General features: G+C 59.4%; 1 protein-coding gene across 8 annotated transcripts in view; it reads left to right on the top strand.

Moving 5' to 3' along the window:
• LOXL3 (lysyl oxidase like 3) overlaps positions 1-25210 on the top strand; it is a 34200-nt gene that overhangs the window by 1585 nt on the left and 7405 nt on the right. For 3 of the 8 annotated variants that reach the window (XR_012639406.1, XM_074952038.1, XM_074952039.1), the window contains exons 2-14: positions 10404-10729; positions 11564-11727; positions 12238-12449; positions 17919-17978; positions 18245-18464; positions 18706-18886; positions 19432-19586; positions 21382-21555; positions 21702-21857; positions 22227-22389; positions 23143-23386; positions 24732-24847; positions 25040-25176. Coding sequence is in view for 7 of the 8 variants with exons in the window: in XM_074952038.1 (XP_074808139.1) it covers positions 10417-10729; positions 11564-11727; positions 12238-12449; positions 17919-17978; positions 18245-18464; positions 18706-18886; positions 19432-19586; positions 21382-21555; positions 21702-21857; positions 22227-22389; positions 23143-23386; positions 24732-24847; positions 25040-25176 (2295 nt within the window). In the remaining variant the exon portion in view is untranslated. The remainder of the gene's footprint in view (positions 1-10403; positions 10730-11563; positions 11728-12237; positions 12450-17918; positions 17979-18244; positions 18465-18705; positions 18887-19431; positions 19587-21381; positions 21556-21701; positions 21858-22226; positions 22390-23142; positions 23387-24731; positions 24848-25039; positions 25177-25210) is intronic. The other 5 variants (XM_074952040.1, XM_074952041.1, XM_074952043.1 and 2 more) reach the window with 5 other exon arrangements.

Raw genomic sequence — 25210 nt, 5'->3', positions numbered from 1 at the left:
GGGGCGGCAACAGCTTTGGGAAAGGAGCAGAAATCGGCAGCTTCAATGACTGGTGGCCTCCCACCCCCTGGATGCCTCATCGAGAGGGCCCCAGCTCCGCTTGCTGGGCTCTGCGCCTCCCAGTGAAAGGCAGAGCTCACGGCGCAGGCCGGGGTTGTGCTCCAGCCCCTCGTGTTCTACTCTGCTGAGCCAGGGGCCAGAGTGAGAGAGACTTTGTGTTGGGGAGGAGGTTACAGTACCAAGCAAGGAGGAATGGACTAGTGGGTTAGAGCAGCGGAGCTGGGAACCAGGGTTCTATCCCCGGCTCTGAAACGGGAGTGGGGTCTAGTGGTGAGAGCAGCGGGGCTGGGAGCCAGGACTCCTGGGTTCTAGCCTCATGGCTGGGTGAGTCCTGCCTTGGAGCTGCAGCTGCCTCTGCCTATCCATCAGCACTGGTGGGTCACAGTCTCCTCTGCCCTCCCCCTGCCTGCCCTCCCCCTGCTTTTCCTTGGAGCTGAGCTCCATAGGGCTGCATGGTTGTTACCTGGTCACACCCGCTGCAGCCGTCGCAGCGCAGGGAAGCGGTTCTCCTTGGAATGGGTCACAGGCTCCTGGGCTGGGATTGCTTTTGCCTGGGGCTGCAGCCAGTGCCTAGATGGGTATTCTTGCCCTGATCAGCAGGGTGTCCCAGTGCACCCGGCGAGGGAGATGCTGCAGGGAGTACTGGTGTGAGCAGGGCTGGAAAAGGGGCTGTGCCCCAGGCTCGGCCAGCATGTGTGAGTGAGGGGCTCTTGCAAGGGAGCTCAGGCACAGAGCTGAGCTTTGGAGCATAGTGGTCTCCTCTCCTGTGGCAGTGAGTTCCAGAGACCAGGGCAGGCTCCCAGGACAGTTCTGTCACCTGTTCTCACAAGCCCCTGGCTGTCCCCCATGGGGCAACCAGTTCGTTGTCCTGGTGATGTGGTTGTCATCATGGCCACAGGCATCTCTTGGGGACCCATGTATCTTGGGGGCTTGGCAGCAGGCCAGAGGCCCAGAACCAGGCTCTGTATGCAGTGGGGAGCCCAGGCAGAGAGCAGGACCCTGGGGGACATGCTCCTGGAGCCCCGTGTGCTTGTTTCACCAGATGGAGCTTTCTCAGGCCAGGGGGCCTTGTGCTTGGCTAAGAGATTGCTGAGCCTGGGGTCAGCCGTGCAAGGGGTCCCTGGGGCCAGGCTGTGCCCCACAGGACAGGGCCCAGTTCTGCAGCAGCTAGAGGAGGGAGCATATGCTGCTCTGGCTGTTTAGGCACCAATAGCCGTGAGATGCCCAGAAGAGCCCAGGGCAGCTTTGTTTCCACAGTCTGGAGGGGACTGAATTAATCTTTAACCAGCAGTATTTCTGCAGCATCTTTCCCAGCCAGGGCTCGGGCGGGGGCATGTCCCTGCATGCTCCCTTTGGATGAGGCAGCTCACGGACAGGGTAAGGATCAGAAGTGAGGCAGTTTTACTATGAGCACCAGGCTAGACCCTGGCAGCCAGACATCCCCGTGTTAACGCCAGGGCAGCGGCTTGTGTCCTGCCCCGTTCCAGGGCTGTGGGCTTGGCCCCGTCCCCAGCACAAGCTAGGGAGCCCCCAGAAATACCCTGTTTCCACAGGATTGCCTTGGCCGCACTTCCTCCTCTGTGATACCAGGCCCCACCCCTCGTGTGCACACAGACTTGTGTCTGTAGTGGGCAGAACAGTGCCCCTGGCTCTGACTGGCACCGGGGTTACCAAACTCCTTGCCCCAGAGGCCCAGCTGCAGCACTGGGCTCTGTTCAGCTCCCCAGAGAGCAGGGAGGTGGAGGCTGAGATAGCACGGGTGCCCCCTGGCCCTGGCATTACTCAGAGCACAGACGTGGCTGTAGGTCACTCTTCCCCCCCAGTCAGCAGGAGAGACCAGAACTGTTTGAGCACCTGACCCAGCTGCAGCCCCCTTGCGGAGGCTGGGCTGTCTGGGGCCGCAAGCCCGTCGTGGACACGTGGAATGGAGAAGGGCGGCTGAGTCGAACCATAGGCAGGGCTTCTGCACAGGTAGGACTCTGCTGGGGCCTTTACGTGGCCCCCAGGTAGTGGGCAGCCTGGCCACTGGAGAGGGACTGATGGAGCTCCTAAGGATTCTCCAGCTGTGGCTTTTTCTCTTAGCAGCCTTGCCCAAGCTGTATCTGGCCTGTGTATCTGGCCTTGGGGCACCGGAGTTTGTCTTTGCCCGTGGTAGGGCCGCAGCCCTTCCTGGTGCCACCTGGGAATGTCACCACCATTAATTCCCCCAATGCATCTGGCTCCATCCCTGCCCCAGGCTCTGTATTAGCCAGGAGCATGTCCTGGAAGCCAGGTCACCTGCCCGGCCCACAAGCTACATCGCTGGCAGCACCAATGCCTCCAGACAGTCAGTGGGGACTTTCTTGCTTTCTGCTGTGTCATTTCAGGAGAGAGCCGTTGGGCTCTGGAATGTGAACTTGCAAACAAGGCCAAGTCACCCTTTAGCCTGCCCTTGGATTGAGCTGCTTCAGGGTCTTGCTGCAGGGCTGGTTTGCCAGACCTCACATTGTCCCTGTAGCTCTTCTCTCATCCCTTGCCTAACGCTCCACATCGCTTCTGGAGCGCACACTGACCACAGCAAGGGGGATGGGGCCAGGGACCCAGGGCCACAGGCTTGGTGCAGGGGAAGGAGGGCACTTGGAGCACGGGGCGGGGTGGGTGTCCCAGCGGAGGGGAGGGGGAAAGGGAGGCAAGCAACAGGAAGAGGAGGCAGGGTTCAGCCATGGCCTGGATGAGCAGGTGAGGGAGGGCAGAGCGTCAGGGGTGCTGTCAGCAGAGATGACAGAGCAGAGCAGGCCACGTCCACGCTGAGCTCTGCAGAGCTTGGCTCCGGCTGCCCAGGGACACTCCCCAGTGCTAGTGCTGGTGGAAGACTCCCTGAGCCCCCAGGTGAGGGGACAACCGCGGGGAGGGTCTGAGAAGGGGCCAGCATGGAGGTGGGCAGGTGTGGGAGGATTTCTGAGTCCCCATCCTTCCGCCCCCTCCCGGATTCTGCAAGGCCTCTCATTCCTCTAGCTGGCAGCGTTAACCCCTTCCTGCCCCCGCTCCTGGCCCCATTCCCCTGCGAGGAGGTGGCCTTGGCCCATTCACTGGCACTGTCAGTAAATTCCTGAGGTTTCCTGAGCAGTCACAGGGAGCTGGGCTCTCTCTTAACTCCCTCCCTGCTGTTTGCTTAAGGCCTGTCAGTCCTTCCGAGCCCTTTCCCCAAGGTCTCTGAGGCCCATTCATGCTGGGGAGGCAGGCACGTCTGGCTCGGTGCGGGGTGGATCAAATGTCCTGCTCTGGGTAGGGACCCCTCGCACACAACCCCAGTTAGAGGAAACCTTGTCTCTGGCCAGAGTGGGCAACCCAGGCTCCTGAGCCGCTGGAGTGGCCAGGCGGGATCACACGAGGCTCCTGTGCGACAGCTCCTGTCACCAGCTGCCGCAGCCCTTGAGAGCCCCTCCTGAGCAGCCTGCCCCAGGCTGGAGGCTCCAGCTGACTGGGCTGGCCAGCTTGCGCCTTGGAGGGTTACAGCCTGGCTGAATTTTTGGTGCTCTCCAGTGTAACTCTGTGTGGCTCCATTGTCCCTGCAAATGTCTGAGCCTTGTGACTCCTGAAGAGATCTTGGCCTCAGTGATTCCACAGGCTAATTACATGTTGGGTGAAATATGTTTCCTTTGCATTGTGAATGTGCTGCCTGGCAGTGTCGGGGATGTCCCCTCATGAGGTGAGTAGCCCAGTGCCCCGCCCACCTCTCCACCTCAGCCAGCGTGTCGGACCCCTCTGCCCTGCCCCGCTCAGAAACACCCTCTTCTCCCCTGGCCTTGACAGAACTTGGCTGAGTGCAGGGAGGAGCCTCCCACAGCCAGGGGAGCCCTGAGAAGAGGCATGAAACGCCCGTTCCCTTCTCAGGTCATCTAACCTGCTGGCGCCCCTTCCTGGCATCCCCCGACCTCCCAGCCCTGCAGAATCCAGCCCCTGGCCACTGCTCAGGTCTTGCCTCTTCTCTCTCCTTGTGCCCTCCCTACCCTGGCGGGCTCCCAGCAGAGCTCTCAGGGTGGCTGGGTTGTTTGGGCTGCTGCACGTGCCATGTGATGGGGGCTGTCTGTCCTGCTGTGCCACATTGGGCTCCCCGCCCAATATCCTGGAGCCTACGGGAAGGGGCAGTGGGCTGGGACTCGGGAGTCCCGTTTGGCTGCTGTCCACGTTTCTGTGCAGTGCCTTGCACTGAGCGAGGCCTCAGACCCTGCGCATGGGCAGTCGTGGCTCAGCCTGTCTTACCGATGAGGCACCAAGAGGCTGCACAAAGGCGCTTTTGGCAGAGCTGGAGCCAGGGTGCAGCTCTCAGCTGCTTGGCCACACTGCTTGGCTGCCTCTGCTCTAACCATGGGGCAATGCTACGCTCCCTGAGCCAGGATTAGAACCTGGGAGTCCTGCTCTCTAGCAGAGGTGTGTGACTGACTGGCAAAGTGTGTCATGTCCCCCTCTGTGGCTGCTCCCCTAGGGATCAATAGTTATTCCTCCAGGTCATGTGACAGAGGCCTATCCTGGGGTCCTTAGGGTCTCAGGAGCAAATCCAGCAGGCCATCAATGGGTGGGTGCAGGGTGAGGGTGTTGTGAAAACTAGAATTTGTGTGTCCTGTTTTTCCTTGCTGGTTTGCTGAATTCACCTAGAGAGAAAACGTCCTTCAGACAGGGCGAGAGTTGCAGCCCGTTCCCCAGAGAGAGAAAACACCCCTTGGATGGTTTTATATTTTCTTCCAAATCATGGATAAAGATATTGAAAAGCATCAGGTCAAGAACAGATCCCTGTTAAGACTCCCACAGAAACACCCCCATTGGATGATTATTCTCCATTCACAGTTACATTTTTAGCTCTAGCAGTTAACCTGTTTTTATCCATTTACTATGGGCTACAGTGATTTTGTGAAGTGCCGATCTTTTTATCAGAATGTCACATGGGATAAAGTCAAATGCCTTCTAGAAGTCTGTCTATTATGACAACACATTTCTTTTATCAGTCCAATGTGGGATCTCATTACAATCAATATCAAGTTTGTTTGACAAGACCCATTTTCCATAAACCCCTGGTGACTGGCATTACTTGTGCTGCTATCTTCTAATTTTTGACTCGTTGCCTCCCATCTCAGCCTGTCCATGGCTTTTATTCTGGACCAATGTCCGGCCATCTGGCCTGTAGTAACCCAGGTCATCCCATGTACCCCTTTAAGATACTGGCACACCATGAGCTCTGTCCCACAGAATTTCCCCTTGTTCCCAGCCAAGGTGAAAAATATCTAATGATTCAGAGAGCTCCTGGGCCAATGCTTTTCATACACTGCGGGTGCAAGTTATCCGGTTCTGCCAATGCAAAGCTGTTTATTTGTAGCAGCTGCTGTTTAACACACTCCCTTGTTACTGATGGACTGGAGAGCATTTCATTATCTCCAAGATGTGGAAACCTCACTCTGCTTCTTTCCAAACACAGAACTGAAACATCTGCTGTCTCTCCATCACGCTGGACTATGTTTCTGTTCCTGTCTCACTTCAGACCTCTGCCCTTGCTCGTGGGGGGAAGAGGGAGGACAGCTAGCTGTGAACAGGGGAGCTACTGCGGCTCAGCTGGCATGGGGAAGAGGGGGAGAGTTCCAGGCTGGGGGGTCCCAGTGGTTCCAACTGCTCCCTGGCCCAATCCTGGGTTCTGCAGTGGCTGCTTCAGCCCCTCCGAGTCCCACTCTTGTCTCCGTGAGTTTACATGGTGTTGAAATCCCGCCCCCCAATATTTCCATTGTGTGTGAGCTAGTCCCTCTGCTCCCCTGTTTTTGTAGCCCCTTTGGCTAAGGTCTCATGCTGGAAGGTTTGAATGTTTGGGCCCAACATGCCCCAGACTCCCTGCCTTCCATTCTCAAAAGGGTCAATAAAACTCAAGTGCCCTCTGCTGAGAAAGAGAGAGAAAGGTCAATAAAACCCACTGCTCTGTGTCCCCTCTCCCTTTGGGCAGCTCAGACTGTGAGCTCTGCAGACTGGGACTGTGCTGCCAAGGTCCCAGCTGCTGGGAAGTAGCCAATCACAAAGCCCAGAACAGACTGAGTCCATTAATGGCTTTGGAGATCTGGACCAAGGGGGCTGTCTGGGGACGAGCACAGGCCTGATGTGTACAAAGCAGCCTAGCCCGTGATGCAGGGAATGTCAGTGCTCCAGGTGCGGGGGAGCAGTGCCCGGGTCTTCATCCAGCAGGAAGGGCTGGCATGTCCTGGCAAGCTGCAGGTGAATGATGACGTTTTTAGTCCTGATCCTGCGGGGTCAGCGAGATGCAGTGATGATCTGACCTGGTGAAGGGGCAGATGCCTTCCATGGGGGCGGACCGTGACCTGGCCAGCTCTGCAAAGCCTTTCCCTGCTGCCTGCCCACAAACAATCTCCCAGCTGGGTTTGGTTCTGTTCTTGCAAACCCAATCTGGCCATTGAGGTTTTGGGAACCAGCCATGTCCCGTCTGATCAGAGTCTGCCATTCAGTGTGCCCTGTGCCCCTCATGCCTGAATATGCTCAGAAACAACTGCCCAGTGCCAGGGACCCCTCTCCTCCCCTGTGCTGGGGCTCTGCGTCCCCCTATTCCCTCTCCCTCCCATTCCAGGGGCTCTCTGCCATCCCTAACTTTCCTCCTTTTTATTCAATTTCTCTCTAACACGGTAAACTGCATTGGGGGGTGGGCAGAGCTGACTGGGTGGTGGTTATGCTGGGAGGTGTCGATGGTGTCATCAACTGGTTCCTTGATCTGCAGACAATTACACAGGTGGCTGAAGCTGCCGGCTCTGCTGATCACATGCTGGGGCTCTGTGTCCCCCCAATTTCCACCTTCTGGTTTTCCTACTTGTCATCAAAATGAGTAGGATTCTTGCATTGATCAGATGCTGCCTTCTGAAGTTATTGTATAATATCCAAATGATGAAATGCCATCAAGTTGAATGTAAGGATAAACATTTTAAAATCAGCAGGCCTGGATAACTTGCACGCAAGAGTCCTAAAAGAATTGGCTGAGGTGATCTCTGACCAGGTGATGTTAATTTTTAATAAATTATGGAATACTGGGGAAATTCCAGGAGTCAGGAAAAGTGCTAATGTTGTGGAAATATTCAGTAAAGGCAGACAGGATGACCCAGGAACTATAGGCTGGTTAGCCTGATATCAGTCCTGGGCAAAATAATGGAAAAGCAGATACAAGATTCAGTTAGATAATGAAAAATTAAAGAATAGGAATATAATTAATGCCACTCAGCCTAGTTTTGTGGGTACATAGCTTTCGTCAAACAAACTTGATTCATACAGGGGCCATAGTGGACAAGCAAAGCAATATGAGCTCCCGGTGCAATACTGTGGGCGAAAGGGCTAATGTGATGCTTGGATGTATGACAGGGGAGTCATGAGTAGGAGCACCAAGGTGAGTTTCCCTCTGTATATGGCAGTGGTGAGGCAGGTACTTGGAATATAGCTCCCATTCTGGTTCCCACCTTTTAAAAAGGATGTTGAAAAACTGGAGAGGGTGCAGAGAAGAGCTCAATCCGCTTAGCTTAGCAAAAGGAAGATTGCAAGGTGACGTGAGTACAGGGTGTGAGGACTTGACGGGGAGAACATGCTGGGCACGGAAAGAACTGCTGAAGCCAGTGAAGAAAGGTGGAACGAGAACCAGTGTCTGGAAGCTGAAGCCAGCAAAACTCCTCTTAGAAGTTAGGAAGAAAGTTTTCAAGTGAGGGTGATTAATCGTTGGGACAAACTCCCAAGGGAAGTGATGGCATCTCCATCTCACAGAGTCATTGGTTCATAGATAGCAAGGCCAGAAGGGACCACCGTGGTCATCTGGTCTGTCCTCCTTCCTAGCACAGGACATGGGACTTCCCGAAATTAATTCCTGTTTGAACTAGAGCAGATCTTTTAAAAACCCCACCCAATGGAGATTTAAAATGTTCCAGGGATGGAGAATCCGCCACGACCCCCAAGAAGTTCTTACAATCATTCATTACCTTCACTGTTTTAAAAAAATTGTACAGAGATTGAGGTTGTCTAGCATCAACTTCCAGCGACTGGGCATTGTTACATCTTTGTTTGGTAGACTGAAGAGCCCTCTATTGTCAAATTTCTGTTTCTCACATAGGCATTTGTAGACTGATGAAGTCACCCTGTACCTTCTCTTTGTTGAGCTGAATAGATTGAGCTCCTTGAGTCTGTCACTATAAGGCAGGTTTTCCAATCCTTTAGTCATTGTTGTGGCTCTTCTCTGATGCCGCTCCAATTTGTCAACAGCCTTCTTCAATTGTGGGCACCAGAACTGGGCACAAGAGTCCAGCAGCGGCCGCCCCAGGGCCAGATACAGAGGGGGAAATCACTTCTCTTCTCCTACGTGATAGTCTCCTGTTTATGCATCCAAGGTGCCCTCAGTGCTGCCCACTGGGGCTCATACACCCTGCCCTGATGCTGCCCTGGGCAAGGATCCCTGCCCTCTCCATGGCTCTGCCACCCTGGCCCCTCCATGCCCCTTCCTCTGCTTCCCCAAGCATGTTAGGGCCCAAGTGGCAGGCAGGCACCCAGCCCAGTTTGACCTCAGCAACGTTCCTATTGATTAGCGGCTTGAAAGCAGAGAAAAGCAGGAAATAAAGGCCAGTTCCAAACCAGCTGCCCCACCTGGCCCTGGGTAGCTGGGCACTGACTGGCATGTACCCAGCAAGGAGAAGTGGCTTGGCCTGGCCTCGCAGCGTGGGCCCAGTGGGAGGCGGCTGCAGCAGCAGGTCAGGCTGCTGGGAGCCTCTCTCCACGGTGCTTGGAGGCACCAGCCCGCGGCATCATGGCTGAGATGGGGCGGATGGTCCCAGACAGAAGGTTGGGAACCCACCGGGGGCCTTGGCCACAGCCTGGCGCCGTGTCCTCCCGGGCAGCCGGCGGCAGACTGGACAGTGCAATGCGGCGAGTGGTGCTCTGGGTCCGGGTGGGGCTCTGGGTCGGTTGTGAGGCTCGAGGGGATCGGGCACCTTGGATGAGGTCTCACGGGGTGGTGGGCAGGGTCGTGGCACCACTTACCTGCATTTAGGAATTTGTGGAGTTTCCTGGCAGACAGCGACGTTGGGGAACCCCATGGCGACCTGGCTGGCAGGAGGGGGAGCTGCCTTGGGGACGGGGCCTTTAGTGGCTGGTTCCCAGGGCAGGTACCGTGTTTCTCCATGTTCCCAGGGAGTGCCCAGCATGCTCAGTGGCCTGGTAGCTACCGGCGAGTGGGAGGAGGTGGTGCTGACCCGCCAGGAGGCTCTGCAGGGGCCGCGTCACTGAGGAAATTCTCCAGCCAAGTGTGGAGCTGCAGCTGGGACTGAGGCTGGGTGGTGGGTCTCAGGCTGTGGGGCACCGGGGTTGTTCGAAGCGCCCCCAGGGGGGCAGTGCCATGGCAGGCACAGAAGGAGGAGCCCCTGCCTTGGGGCGCACAGCCTGTGGCCATGTCTACGCTACAGATTATGTCGGAGTAACGCCTGTCGCTTGAGGGGTGAATAACCACCGCCTCCCCACCCGCAGCCACATAAGTCCCACCAACAGAAGCGTCCGGATGCACAGTGCTGTGCGGGCAGGAGAGCTGCTCCTGCCGGCCGCCGTAGCTCCTGCCGCTCGCGGAGGTGGTTTTATTATGCCGACAGACACGCGCTCTCCCGTCGCACAGAGGGTCTTCCCTGGGCGGCGCAGCGCTGTACGTCCAGATGTGCCCTAAGGCCAGCCGGGACCGGCCCTACCCTAGGCGCTGCAGGGGGGCAGAAGGAGCCGCCTGGGGCCGGATTGTTTCTGTGACCCCATGTGGGGCCTGTCTGCTGAGGGGCAGAGCGGATGGGCATGGGGAGGGCCCAGGGCCTGCTGCAGGGGTGAGAGGAGCCAGCCTTACTGGCAGGGCGGGACGCTGGGTCCCAGTGTGGGCCAGGTGGACACTCACAGAGGACGTGACATTCAGCCACTTGGCAGGGTAAAGGGCAGCTGGCAACGGGCAGGGCGGGTGAGCGGCCATGGCAGGGCAGTGAGGGAGGTGGGAACCAGGGAAGGGACCCAGTGGTGGGCCTGGGTAGGGCTGGCAGGGGCTTTAGCTGTTGGGGCAAAGAGGAAGGGCAGGGGAACATCACCCAGACAACCTGTGCCGGGCCTCCACCCACAGACGTAGTTCCTCCCGCATGGGCTCCTCCCCGCCTTCAGCCCACTGCCTGGGCTCCCCTTTACCCCGCCTCCCCCAGCTGCGTAGGCAAGGGCACTTGGGTCTCTCTCCACTGACTCCTGGCATCAGAGTCTCTGCTGTTCCATGGGGCTGTGCCCCTGTCCATGAGCATGGGGGCCTATTTGACCCCATCCCCCCTTTTTTTTTTCAGGCCCGTCTCAGCCATGAGGAGCAGCAGTGCCTGGGCATGGCAGGAGTTGCTGGCCCTGCTCTGCAGCGTCTGGCTCTGGGTGGGTGCTGCCCAGCGCACCGGGCCCACGCCCACAGCGCAGAGCCAGGGCCCCAAGCTGAAGTTCCGCCTGGCTGGGTACCCCCGCAAGCACAACGAGGGGCGCATCGAGGTCTTCTACAATGAGGAGTGGGGCACCATCTGCGACGATGACTTCACGCTGGCCAACGCCCACGTGCTGTGCCGCCACCTTGGCTTCGTGGCCGCCACCGGCTGGGCCCACAGCGCCAAATACGGCAAAGGCGTTGGTGAGGGGCGTGGCTGGCATGGCCCGGACTGCCAGGGCCAGCGTGTGTGGGGGTGGGGAGGGTGCACGTGGTGGGGCTGTGTGTGTCACTGAGCTTATGGGGGAGTGTGTATGCAGTGGGGCTGGGGTGTGTGTGCATGTGCGCAGTGGGTCTGTGTGTGTGCAGGGAGCTGTGTGTGCATGCAGTGGGGCTGGTGTGTGCACAGGGGTTCTGTATATGATGGGGTTGTGTGCTGTGTCTGCGCAGTGGGGCTGTGTGTGTGTGTGTGTACAATGTGGCTGGGGCTGTGTATGTGCAGGCAGGCTGCACAGGTGTGTATGTGTGTGCACGCACGGGGGCTGTGTGTGCATACGTGTATGTGCGTGCAGTGGGGCTGTGGGTGAGGAGTGCAGTTGGATGTGCGTGCAGTGAGGCTGTGTGTGCATGCGCAGTGGGGCTGGGGGCTGGGTGTGTGCAGGGGGCTGTGCGTGTGCTATGTGTGTGTGCAGTGGGGCTGGGTGCGTGTCTGCACGCAGTGGGCTGGGGGCTGTGTGCATGTGGAGTGGGGCTGGGTGTGTGTTGCTGTAGATTTGCACACACAGTGGTGGGGGGTGGTGCATGTGAAGTTTTTGCAGGTGGGGAAACCCCAGGCTGCACCCCCTATCCCTGGGAGCTCCCCGGGAAATCACCTTTTGGGGGGTGAGGTTCACGTTTCTTCTGACTTCTTTTTGAGTTGCATTGACCTGCCCCACACTGCCACATATACCCCAAAGACACCCCCACACCTTATATACACCCCCTCCAGCCTGGCCCCGGCTCTGCCCATGACCCCTCCCTGGCCTGGTGCCTCTGCAGGGCGGGTCTGGCTGGACAACGTGAACTGCGGGGGCAGCGAGAAGAGCATCGTGGACTGCAGGTCACGAGGCTGGGGGAACAGTGACTGCAGCCACGAGGAGGATGCGGGTGTGATCTGCAAGGACGAGCGCATCACGGGCTACGTGGACTCCAACATCATTGAGGTGAGTAGTTGCAGCCCTGGGGTCCGGGCTGCCACTCCCTGCCCCCCATCCCTCCACGCGGCGGGGCTGCTACCACCCCCCTCCCCAGGTCCCACACACTGGGGCTGCCCTGCCCTGACCTAGCTCTCGCTCCTGCCCAGGCTCCATCTCCTGGGTTCTCTTGAGCCTGGCGCGGTCTCTGCGTACCCGTCATTGGGGCCGGGCAGGTTGGTGTGGGTAAGTTGGCGCGGGGCTGGAGCTGGGGCGGGGCAGGCTTGGAGAGCTGGGTAGGCTGGGTGAGCCGGGCAGGCTGGTGCCGGGAGGGCTGGGCATGCTGGTGCTAGGCAGGCGGGGCAGGCTGGCATGGGGCTAGGCGTGCCAGGCAGGCCAGTGCTGGCCAGGCTGGCTCGGGGGTGGGATGGCTGGGCAGGCTGGTGCTGGACCAGGTGGGCTGGAGAAGCTGGCACTGGGCAGGCTGTTGGGACCTGTCTGGTGGAGCTCAGCAGCCCTGACTGGGCTCTCCCCTGCTAGGCCGAGCAGAACCAGGTGGAGGAGCTCAGGCTGCGGCCTGTGGTCTCGGGCTCCAGGAAGCGGCTGCCGGTGACAGAGGGCGTGGTGGAGGTGCGCTACAAAGAGGGCTGGGCACAGATCTGCGACGAGGGCTGGAACCACAAGAACAGCCGCGTGGTCTGCGGGATGATGGGCTTCCCAGCTGAGAAGAAGGTCAACAGGAACTTCTACAAGTGAGTGAGGGGGCTGGAGGAGAGCCCCACCGATGGGATGGGCCTGGCACTACCCGGTGGGACCTGCATGGGTGCCAAGGAGGGGAGTCCTGTGGGGCTGGGGAGGGGAGCTGGGGCAGGGCCATGGGGGGTGGGAGGCATGGCGGGGCAGCCCTGAGGGAGCTGGGGCAAGGCAGGGGGAGCTGGGGTAAGGCTGGGGGGCCCCATGGTGGGGCAGCCCTGGTGATGGCTGGGTCAGTGCCACCAACTCTCATGATTCTATTGTGACTCTCACAATGTTTGGTGTTTTTCCTAAATCCCCAGCTGCTGGAGTCAGGTGACTGTGAGGGCACCGTATACCGCGTGACTAAGCTGGTCAGTTAGGTGGGACGCGGAGGTGGAACCTGATGGCTCAGACACGGGGCGAGGGCACGGACCCTGCATGGGCCTTGTTACAAATTCCCAGCTTTTGGGGCACCGACCCTGGGTCCATGCCTGCATCCGGCGAGCCCTGGAGTGCTCCCATATTGCCAGCCACATCCAGCCTGGCCCAGCCCTTGTCCCTGGAAGTGTCTGCCCAGCACTCGCGGTGCCTGGGTGGCCCGAGGTGCTCGGACCTGGCCGGGAGCCTGGGCAGAGAGAGGCTGGGTCTGGTCCAGGAGGCTGTAGGTACCCAGTCCTGCAGGGATCCAGCGCCGTGGAGCTGAGCGCCAGTGGCCTTCCTCATGCCCTCCCAGGCCCCATGCTGGCCGACCGCCCCAGCCTGGCTCTGCCATGGCTCCCAGGGAGCTGCAAGCCTTGTGGGCTGTAGCCCTGGGCATCTGCCAGCCCCTCACCATCCTCTGACTGGCGGGTCACCATTTCCTTTCTACAGGCCATTAAAGCGAGCAACCAAGATAAAGAGCCGGAGCCCAGGGCTGGGTGCAAGGTAACAGGGTAGGGCCAGGTCCACATCCTGGGGCCGAGTCTCCCCAGCAGGTCTGGGGCTGCTGAGTCCCTCTGGATGGGAGAAGCTGCCCCTGCCTTGGCCAGTCTCTTCTGCCATCAGGGCTGGATTCTGGGCTGGGCCCTGGGAATCCAGCTGGAGCCATGAACTTCACCCTGGGACTCAAAGGCTGCCTTAGGCAGGCGGGCTGAGCCTCTCACTGCACAGCTCCTGCGGGGCCTTTGCATTTCAGTGGGCGAGGTTCATTTGGCCATGGATGGGATGTGAGGCCTGGTCGGGGTCTGACCCACCCCTGCATGGAGCTGGGTCTTCTGCTTGAGTTCTGTGTCCTCCAAGAGAAATGGCTCTTTCTCCAGGGCCTAGCATTGCATAGGGTCCCCATGCCAGCCCTTCAAAGGGCAGGGCAGGGAGGGGGCTGTGCCCAGGTGGGGTCTGATCTGGTCCCTGGACTGGGAGCGCCATGCCCACCATCGGCTGGCAGGGGCACCATTCTCAGGGGGACATGCTGGGGATCCCTATATGGGTGCCATTGCCACAGGGATGGGACTGTTGGTCGTCACCCCCCCAGCAGTGGGTTCAGTGGCCATCAAGGTCAGCCCAGGGCCCTGGAGCGGAGCTCTCTCTCCTGGAGGTGGACGGAAGGGCTGGTGGACATGGGCCATTTTCTGGAGAAAATGCCAGTGGGGCAGCTGAGCTGGCTGTGAGTCCCCCCGCTCCCCACCCGATTATGCCTGCACCTAAGTCATGGACCTGGCGGACTCGTCTGTGGCAGCAGGGCCTGGAGACTGTAGTGGGAGCAGCCCAACATGGTAGCATTTAATTTCAGGAAGGGGGACTACACAAAAATGAGGAAGTTACTTAAACAGAAATTAAAAGTACGGCGCCAACAGTGAAATCCCTGCAAGCTGCATGGAAACTTCCTAAAGACACCATAATAGAAGCTCAGTTTAAATGTATACCCCAAATTAAAAAACATAGAGAACGAAAAAGTGCCACCGTGGCTAAACAACAAAGTAAAAGAAGCAGTCAGAGGCAAGAAGGCATCCTTTAAACAGTGGAAGTTAAATCCTAGCGAGGAAAATAGAAGGGAGCATAAACTCTGGCAAGTGAAGTACAAAAATACAAGTAGGAAGGCCAAAAAACAATTTGAAGAACAGCTACCCAGAGATTCCAAAAGTAATAGCAAAAAAACGTGTAAGTTCATCAGAAGCAGGAAGCTGCCAAACAACCAGTGGGGCCACTGGATGATCGAGATGCTAAAGGAGCACTCAAAGGCAATAAGGCCATTGTGGAGAAACTAAATTAATTCTTTCCATTGGTCTTCACAGCTGAGGATGTGAGGGAGATTCCCAAACCTGAGCCATTCTTTTTAGGTCACAAATCTGAGGAACTGTCCCAGATTGAGGTGTCATTAGAGGAGGTTTTGGAACAAATTGATAAATTAAACAGAAATAAGTTGCCAGGACCAGATGGTATTCACCCAAGAGTTTTGAAGGAACTCAAATGTGAAATTGCAGAACTACTAAGTGTCGTTTGTAACCTAACATTTAAATCAGCTTCTGTACCAAATGACTGGAGGACAGCTAATATGATGCCAATTTTTAAAAAGGGCTCCAGAGGTGACCCTGGCAACTACAGGCCAGTAAGCCTCGCTTCAGTACTGGGCAAATTGGTTGAAACTATCATAAAGAACAAAATTGTCAGACACACAGATGAACATAATTTGTTGGGGAAGAGTTAACATGGTTTTTGTAAAGGGAAATCATGCCTCACCAATCTACTAGAGATTCTTTGAGAACAAGCATGCGGACAAAGGAGATCCAGTGGATATAGTGTATTTAGATTTTTAGAAAGCCTTTGACAAGGTCCCTCACCATAGGCTCTTAAGCAAAATAAGCAGTCATGGAATAAGAGGGAAGGTTCTCTCATGGATTGGTAACTGGTTAAAAGATAGGAAACAATGGGTAGGAATAAATGGTCAGTTTTCAGAATGGAGAGAGGTAAATAGCGGTGTCCCCCAGGGATCTGTACTGGGCCCAGGCCTATTTAACATATTAATAAACAGTCTGGAAAAAGGGGTAAACAGTGAGGTGGCAAAATTTGCAGATGATACAAAACTACTCAAGATAGTTAAGTCCCAGGCAGACCGCGAAGAGCTACAAAAGGATCTCTCAAAACTGGGCGACTGGCAACAAAATGGCAGATGAAATATAATGTTGATAATTGCAATTGGAAAGCATAATCCCAACTATACATACACAATCATGGGGTCTAAATTAGCTGTTACCACTCAAGAAAGAGATCTTGGAGTTGTTGAGTGGATGATTTCAGAGAACTATCCACAATGTGCAGCGGCAGTCAAAAAAGTGAACAGAATTTTGGGAAACATCAAGAAAGGGATCGATAATAAGACAGAAAATATCATGTTGCCTCTCTATAAATCCATGGTACGCCCACATCTTGAATACTGCCTGCAGACGTGGTCGCCCCATCTCAAAAAGGATATGTTGGAATTGGAAAAGGTTCAGAAAAGGGCAACAAAAATGATGATATGGAACAGCTTCCATATGAGGAGAAATTAGTAAGACTGGGACTTTTTATTTCGGAAACGAGACAACTAAGGGGGATCATGATAGAGGGTGTGGAGAAAGTAGATAAGGAACTGTTGTTTACTCCTTCTCATAACAGAAGAACTAGGGGTCATCAAATGAAATTAATGGCAGCAGGTTTAAAACACACACAAGGAAGTATTTCTTCACACAAGGCACAGTCAACCTGTGGAACTCCTTGCCAGAGGATGTTGTGAAGGCCAAGACTATAACGGGGTTTAAAAAAGAACTAGATAAATTCATGGAGGATAGGTCCATCAATGGCTATCAGCTGGGAATGGGTGGCAGGGGATGGATCACTTGTTGATTACCTGCTCTGTTCCTTCCCTCTGGGGCACCTGGCATTGGCCACGGTTGGAAGACAGGACACTGGGCTGGATGGACCCTTGGTCTGACCCAGTCTGGCTGTTCTTATGTTCTTATGCTGTACGCACACAGTGGCAGTCCCCGCCCTGAGATCTGGGTCTGGTCTGACCCTTCCCAGCATTGGCTGAGGGACAGAAGCCAAGGTTAGCAACTGCTCTGCGGCCAGAGCCACCCCTCATTGTTCCAGGTCAGAGCTCAGGTCCTGGAGACCCTGGGGGCAGTTGAGGGACCAGAGAGGAGCTGGGCACGCACTGAACTCTCTGTTGTTCTCCCCGCTAGAGAAGGGGACTGGGGAGTGCATGGGGCTGCCCAGGTCTCTGTGGGTTGGGCTGGTGGCTGTACTCCCTTTGGGGCCCTGCCCAGCCCGTTGGCATTGCCCGGAGGTAAGAAGGAGCAGGGGCTTGAGACAAGTTCTCACCTGCCAGTGCTCCCGTATTGCAGGGGACCATCCTCAATCCGCTGCTTTTGGCCTCTTTCCACACCCGCCCTAGCTCCAGGTCGGCAGCAGAACCCTGCCAGTGATGAGGTGGAGCAGAGGGGGCCTAGAGGGGGAGGAGGATGGGGTGAAGTGCATGAGGGGATGGAGGTGTACCTAGGGGGAATGGATGCATGGTTACATACAGGGAGGGGTGGGTGGCAGGGTGCGTACAGAAATGGATGGAGAAATACATGTGGGGATGGCTGGCTGGGTGCACTGAGGGGGATACACTGGACGGGATAGAGGGGTAGCGCAGGACAGACTGGAGACCAGGGTTTGGGGCAGTGTTTGCACGGGTGGTGCCAGCGATGCTGCATGTTACAGCTCCGTTTGGAGCAAGGGTGTTGAATTACGGCCAGCACAGGAGCAAGCAGTGGAGTCTGAATTCCAGCTTTCCTTCCTGACCCAGACACGCCGGGCACTTCAACTATGCTGGGGCAGGCTGATGCTGCATCAGGAGGAGTGGGGCTCCTGGCAGGGCTAGGCGCAGTGCCTTGGGGGAGACAGCCTGTAAACCTGCCTGGCCCCCTGCAGCTAGGTCCCCGCCCAGGGCACCTGCCTGCCAGCCAGCCCCTGCCTGTCTGTGGGATTACACGGGAGAGGGTGAGGTTGCGAGCAGTGCAGGGCGCTCATCCCCAGGGGTTGCCTGGGTGGGGAGCATGCAGCATGCATGCCATGGCCATAGGGCACCGGCCGCCATGCATGCTGCATTCCAGGGAACATGTGTCTGACTGTGGGATGTGGTGGCTGGTGTGACACAGGACATGGCTGCGTCACGCCTGTCATGGGCCGTCAGGTGGGAAATGAAGTCACTCCAGTGGGTGACTGATTTCTGGCCATGAGGTGGGAGAAGCTATCGCTGGCAGCAGCTGCCCTCCTGCTGTGAGCCCTGCCTGAGGCCTGGTGGAATGGGTGGCCCCTGGGCCCTGTCCAGGTGGCTCTGGTGCCCGCAGGCCTGGATCTGGCCAGGGCCTTGGAGGCAGCTGGGCAGCCCCGTTCCACCTGGCTGGTGTTGGCAGGCAGAGCCAGGGCAGGACGTTGGTTGCAGGCCTGGCCTCCGAACTCCTTGACTGTTGTTTTCTGTTTTCCAGGCTGGTCTCCAAAGCTCGCCCCAAACACAAGCACAGGGAGGACTTTGGGGTGCCCAAGAGGTAAATGGGTGCCCAGCACCAAAGGGTCCCAGAGTCCAAAGGCCTGTGGCCTGAGGTTCCCTGGTGAAGAAGGAGTGTGGGCCTCGCTGGCCGGGGCCGTGGGGGGGCGTGCTGCGAGGGGCTGGGCCATGGAGTGACAGTCTCTCTCTTCCCTGCTGATTGGCGTTAGGATCATGGATGGTGAGAGTCTCTGAGCTGGGCTCGGCGCCTGGCACCCCACTGCCCCTCCCATGCCAGGCACTCACGCTCTGCTCTCTGCCTGGCAGGTTGTACCTGGAACGGCAGCAGCTCAGCTACCGGCTTCACTCGGTGGCCTGCACGGGGAACGAGGTACACATCTCCATGTGCCCCTTTGAATTCTACAAGGGCAATGCCACTGCAGCTTGCAAGGGTGGGATGCCTGCGGTGGTGAGCTGCAAGCCAGGGCCCCTCTTCACCACTGGCAGTGCCCCGAAGAAGAAGAAGCAGGGGCAGCAGCAGGGCCAGGTAAGCGCTCTCCGTGGGTTCAGCATGGGGCACGCGGATTATTTTGCTCCACCCACTGGGTATCAGGCAGTGATGCCAGCAGCTGGAATGGGGGGCACCCAGTGTCAGTCACTGGGCTGGGGCAGCCTATCTCCCAGGGCCTGGTGGGGGCAGCAGGAGCCCTAAGGTGCCCCTTGGTTCTGGGCCTGGCAGAGGGCAAGAGCGTCGGCTGTCCCGTGACATGTCTACCACGCTCTCGCAGCAGCGCGTCCGGCTGAAGGGCGGAGCCAAGGCCGGGGAAGGCCGGGTAGAGGTGCTGAAGAACAGCGAGTGGGGCACCGTCTGCGATGACCGCTGGAACCTGCTGACAGCCAGCGTGGTGTGCCGTGAGCTGGGGTTCGGCAGTGCCAAGGAGGCTCTGACAGGAGCACGCATGGGCCAAGGTGAGCTGGGTGGTGAGGGAAGAAGGTCTGGGGCAGCCCTGTGCATATGTGGGAGCATGTCAGAGCATGCCGGGGAGCCCATCAGGGCATGAATGTGGGCACGTCTGCCCTCTGGGCGCTTGTTTGAGCCCCTGAGCCTGTTGCTCTGCAGGAGAGAGAACCTGGCTCGAGGGGGCTCTCCCTGCATTGGGGTGAGCCTGGTGCTGAGCTGCTTCAGCTCTCAGTGAGCGCTCTGCAGTCTGGGTGCCCTCACGCCCTGCCCCTGCCCTTTCTCTGCCAGCCTCTCCAAGGGGACTCCAGCCAGGCAAGCTGCAAGGGCTGGGAGAAATTCAGCCTCCAAGGGAGAGCCCAGCCCGTGCAAGGCCAGGGAAATGCCTGACGCCAGCCCCATAGGAACCGATCAGGTCTGAGGAGACCCCGATATGTGTCCAACAGGAGGGAGGGTTGGGGCGAGGAGGGCTCCTAGGACTAGGGTAGGTATGGGGATTTCCTGGGGCACTGTCTGCCTGCCTCCCCATCACCCTGGCCCCTCTGCTCCCTGGCAGGGATGGGTCCCATCCACATGAACGAGGTGCAGTGCATAGGCTCGGAGAAGTCGCTATGGAGCTGCCCTTATAAGAACATCACGGCGGAGGACTGCAAGCACTCCGAGGACGCCGGGGTCCGCTGCAACATCCCCTACATGGGCTACGAGACCATGGTCAGCACCGCACCCTGTGCAGGGGGGCAGCCCCCAAGGGCTGCGGGGAGGGGCCTGGCTTAGAGGCTCACTGAGCGTGGGGAGCCCAGGATCTGCTGCTCTGCCAGAGCCCCAGGTCCCTGCCCATCTGCCAGCAGAGTGGGGGCCATCTCTCCTGGCAGGGCTCACAGGGCCCAGCCCTCTGCCAGCAGTTCCCCCCTCATGTCCCACGTCACACTGAGAGCTCCTGGGCATGGAGGGGGCAGGAAAGGTGGCCCTGGCCACCTCCGAGACACAGGTAAAGTGGGCATTGCCCCCCCCCCAACAAACAGGGTGCTCGTGCCGACTAGAGCCAGGCGTTACTGCAGTGGTGTGGAGCCATGGGACCCAAATGGGAACCCCGCACGTGCACAGCTCTGTCTGACTGCCCACAGGGAAACCCGGCATGGTAACGCTTTTCACGGGCAACCCACGAGACCCTGGGGTAGCCCCCTGCTCGGGGTGTGTGTGCGTGTGTGTGTGTCATGTGCCAGCTGGGGTAGCCCCCTGCTGTGGGGGGCCATGTGCCAGCTGGGGTAGCCCCTGCGAGGGGATGGGGGGCATATGCCAGCTAGGTTTTACCACCCAGAACATATGGCAGAGACCCCAGTGCTGCCATGGTTCTTGCTGGTCCCATCCTAGGTGCCAGCTGGTGAGGCTAAAGGGAGATGATAACCAGGCTGGGATGCGGGAGGACTGGTCATACGCTCGCCGCTGGGCACTTCGTGGAGCAGTCGGGGGGGGAGGGGACCCTCAGCGCAGTCCCTGTTCCATTTCCTCTGCTCCCCTGTGGGTCACTTCGCCATTCCATGGGTCTCAGTAGTGTCATGGTGCCCCTGCCCCCAGGCATCTCTCTCCCATGTGGGTTGGTGCTGGCCAGGGGCTGTGATGATGGGAGGTGTCTCACACGCCCAGGGTCTGTTCGAGTCACAGCCCGCACTGGAGTTGTTTCTCTGCCCCTGCAGTGCTACCCCAGGTCTGGGGAGGAGAGGGGCACCGCTGTGGAACCTCAGCCTGCCCTGGGGTGCCTGTCCCCTGCCCGCGCCCACGGGGAGGGGAGTCCTGAGCACCCGTCAGGATACTGCTGCTTTGCACTGCATGCTCCCTGCGTGCTCAAGGGGCCTGGGCACCGAGGAAGCTGGGCGCACACAGCTACCCCCTCGGCACGCTCCCACCTTGTTCCCCTTGAACAAGGAGCTGCATGTGCTGCGGGTCTCTGCTGATTTCACTCCCCATCTCCAGGCCCCCAGCACAAGCCTGGACGAGGATATCGGTGCCTGCACGGCAGCTGGACAGGGCTGGAGTCACGTGGAGTGAGCTCTGCCCTGGTTCTGCCGCACTGGCCAGTGGTGGATTGGGAGGGGCAGCTTGGGCACATGGTGCCCCCTGGAGATGAAATGACTGCAAATCAAATCAGCAGATGGGAGGGGCCGTCTGGGCTGCAGGGGGATCAGGGCTGGGGCGGCGGGATTGGCTCCCCAGGCCAGCTCTGCAAGGGCACTCCCTGGGCAGACAGGACTGGGTGCTGCCCAGGCTGCACCTGCTCTGAGATACAAGGTTCAGGCTGTAGGGGCTGCCCCACTGGCCCCTTCCCCAGCGCCAGTTCAGGCCCCAACCCCATGGGAAGAGCCAGCTTGTGGCTATGTGGGAGGCTGCTGGGGGACGTGGGGGCACCTGTAGCTCTGCAAGTGGAGCCCTCAGGGACCCAGCTGGGCCCAGCCACCAGCCCCTCCCATGGCTCCCCCGCTAACCAGGCCTTGTCACCTTCTCTCTGCAGATTCGCCTGAGCGGGGGCCGGAGCCGCTTCGAGGGGCGGGTTGAGGTGGCGCTGGGCACTGGGAGCAATGGGCGCCCTGCCTGGGGCCTGATCTGTGGCGATGGCTGGGGAACCCTGGAGGCCATGGTGGCTTGTCGCCAGCTGGGCCTGGGATTCGCTAACCATGGCTTACAAGTAGGTGTTAGTGCTGGCTTGGCTAACCGCGTCACGCAGGGCCCAGGACTCCTCCCTGGCAGGGCGAGGACAGCATGCTGGGTTCACAGGGCTGGCTGGCTGTGGGGCGGGGCTGCATGCTCACGGCCCATAGGGCTTCTTCACAGATCCGCATAGTAGGAGGAAGGACCCCAACCGAGGGCCGCGTGGAGGTGAAGCGAGGCAGTAAGTGGGGAACGGTCTGCAGTGAGGGCTGGACCACCAAGGAAGCCATGGTGGCATGTCGCCAGCTCGGCCTGGGCTACTCCTTGCATGCAGTGACGGTAGGTGCTGAAGGGGCCCAGGCCTCGGGGCCAGTGCCCGCTCCACTGGGAGTGTGGGGAGCAGGGGTTTGCCCACCGGGACCGGCTCAGGGCTCGCTCGCAGGGCCCAGGCAGTGGGGGGAGGGATGCTTGGGGGCTTGGTCTCTGGGAGCTTCTGGAGGGGTTAAACTCACAGATGGCATTTGGGCCCGTGCCGAGCAGGCAGGAAGGTACGCACAGGTCCCACCGGGGGTGGGGAGGGGGAATGGCATGGACACGGCACACACAAGTGTGGGGTGGGAGGGGGCACGCCCGGGGCTCGGTGCCTGGCTTGCTGTGCAGAGGGGCAGGGGGCACCCGGGTCTCTGACCAGCCCGGCGTCTCTCCCAGGAGACGTGGTACTGGGACGCCAGCAACGTGACGGAGATGGTGCTGAGCGGCGTGAGGTGCGCTGGCCACGAGATGGCGCTGAGCCACTGCCAGCACCACGGCAACAGCCTCAACTGCAAGAAGATGGGCACCCACTTCGCCGCCGGGGTCATCTGCTCTGAGAGTGAGCTGGGGGGGGGGGGAGCTCTTGTCACCCTGGCCCTGCCTGCTCGCAATTCCTCTGAGCCAGCGGTTGTGCCTCACAGTGTGTTACGTGGGCCGCAGGTTGAGAACCACAGTCCCCTGTGCCCAGCGTGGGGCCAGGAGTGGAGCCCTGAGCGTCGGCCGGGCAGCCAGAACCCAAACCTGCTGCCGTGCGGGGCTGGGCAGCAGCCGGCACCCCCAGCACCGGGCCAGGAGCGGAGCGCCCGGGGGGCCAGCAGCCAGGACCTGACAAGGGGGGCCAGGAGTGGAACCCAACGTAAAACCTGGGGCAAACCCCTAGTTCCAAGAGACCCTCCCCACAGCCTGCCCCCAGACCCACTTTCCCGCCCACTGGGGCACTCACCAGCCCCCTGCTGGTGCAGGTTGCAAGACCCTGTCTCCCCGTCAGCCAGCTCCATCCCCTGCCAGACCAGATCAGCAACTTTTGAACTTTGTTTAGCACACCTGGGCGCTACCTGGTGGCATCCCCTTGTTGAGAACTGCTGCTCTGAGCCACCCTTTCAGCCCTGGCCCTGTGCTCTGATTGGCTGCTCTCAGGCCCCCTGCTTTGATTGGCTCAGACCTCATCATCCCTGCACTTAAACCAAATATGGCCTTGACCTCCTCTGTCCCCCCGCCCAGCACTGAGCAGGCCCCCCATGTCCCCCAGAAAGGAGCAGGTGCCCCCACATCCTCCAGCCCCCCAGAACTGAGCAGGTCTCTCTCCCCCCAGCTGCCTCGGACCTGCTGCTGCACGCCCCGCTGGTCCAGGAGACGGCCTACATCGAGGACCGGCCCCTGCACATGCTGTACTGTGCAGCGGAGGAGAACTGCCTCTCCAGCACCGCCCGCAATGCCAACTGGCCCTACGGGCACCGCCGGCTGCTACGCTTCTCCTCCCAGATCCACAACCACGGCCGCGCCGACTTCCGCCCCAAGGCCGGGCGCCACTCCTGGGTCTGGCACGAATGCCATAGGTAAATGGGGGGCTCGCCATGGCGCAGGCGAGCAGGGGCGTGGGCCAGGGCCAAGCTGGGAGGGAAGCTCAATTGGGCCTATATGGGAACAATGGAGGCCGAGGTCCTGGGGGAGGCCGGGCCGGGGCCGGGGGAGGCCGAGGTCCTGGGGGAGGCCGGGCCGGGGCCGGGGGAGGCCGAGGTCCTGGGGGAGGCCGGGCCGGGGCCGGGGGAGGCCGAGGTCCCGGGGGAGGCTGGGCAGGGCCTGGGGGAGGCCAGGGTGGTGTGGGGTGCCGCGCTCTGGGGAGTCAATGGGCCATGCTAGTGTCTTGCCCGTGGCTGCTGGCCAACTGCTCAGTCACTGCCTGTCTGCCACAGGGTGAGGTCCTGCAGGGCTGTGGGAGTGGCAGTCCTGGGGCTGGACCCCCCCCATGCTCAGTCTCTGGGCCAGCCTGTGTCTTGGGTTGGGGGGGGAGCCTTGCAGTTACTGAAGGAGGTGGAAGTGAGGGGTAGCACCTTGCCACCGTGTGACCCTTTGACCTAACATCAGCCCCAGGAAGTCCTGGCTCCAGGCCTTGAGGGGTAGCTGGGTGCCCAGGTTGTCCTGTCCAAGCCATGGCCAGTCTCCTCTTTGCTCCATGGATTTCAGTCCCACTTTTGGGGGGTCTCCCAGCCTGGCAGGGGAGCTCTCGGGGGAAGGACCATGGGAGAAGGCTGGGGGTGGGGAGGAGGCTGGGCTTGGAGATGGGAGGGGGAACCCTGGGGAGGCTGCTGTAGGGCAGGTTATGGGAGCCCTGAGGGAGGGGGATCTGTGGGCTCCAGTGGTACAGAACTCGTATGGAGACACAGTGGGGCTGTGAGCCCTAACGTAGGGGACCAGGTCCCCTGTGATCGCCCATTCTGGGGTCTTTTCCTTGTTCCCCTCTCGTTCTGCATGACAATGCAATTGCAGCAGGTGCTGGAGCGGGGCCAGGGCTCTGTGCAGAGCTGCATGTGAAAGTGCTTGGAGGTATGACTGGGGCCCCACTGGGGGTATGTGTCTGGGCTGCCTCCCAGTGCCTCTCTGGGACAGACAGATAGATACATGCCCTGCCTCCCCTCCCACTCCATGCTTCTCTCCGGGCTGCCCCTTCCCCAGGGCCATGTCCCCAGGATATTCCCAATATGCCGCCCTCATGCATATCTCTGGGCCGTTCTCCCTCCTCCACCCTCCCAGGCCTCCCCCTGGCTCGCACCCCACCCACTGTGTCTGTCTCTGGGCTCCCCCCTCACCCCCGCTGCAGCACACCTCTGGGATCCCCCCGTCTCTCGCCCCGCCCACTGTGTGTCTGTGGGTGCAGTGCCTTCGGTTTGTGTCTCTTCCCAGGCACTATCACAGCATGGACATCTTCACCCACTACGACCTCCTGACCCCCAACGGCAGCAAGGTGGCCGAGGGCCACAAGGCCAGCTTCTGCCTGGAGGACACAGAGTGCCAGGAAGGTGGGTGCAGCGTCTTGGCACTGCCAAGAGTCGTGCTGGAAGCGAGGGGAGAGCCCAGGGGTGGGGCTGTGTCTGCCCACTAATCTCTCCTTCCTCTGGGGCTGCCCCGTGGGGAGCTGCTGCCTGTCTCGGGCTGGGCTCGCTGTGGGGCGGAGGGAGGGCCAGGGTAAGTGACCTCACCCCCCGTTCCAGACGTGGCCAAGCGGTATGAATGTGCTAACTTCGGAGAGCAGGGCATCACCGTGGGCTGCTGGGACCTGTACAGGCACGACATCGACTGCCAGTGGATCGACATCACCGATGTCCGGCCCGGCAACTACATCCTGCAGGTACGTGGGCAGAGGCTGCTGCGCCCTCCCCGTG

This window comes from Natator depressus, chromosome 4 (assembly GCF_965152275.1).
Source record: "Natator depressus isolate rNatDep1 chromosome 4, rNatDep2.hap1, whole genome shotgun sequence".
Classification (NCBI taxonomy): Eukaryota; Metazoa; Chordata; order Testudines; family Cheloniidae; genus Natator; species Natator depressus.
The sequence above is the reverse complement of the archived record's forward strand: the minus strand, read 5'-3'. Positions and strand labels throughout refer to the sequence as shown.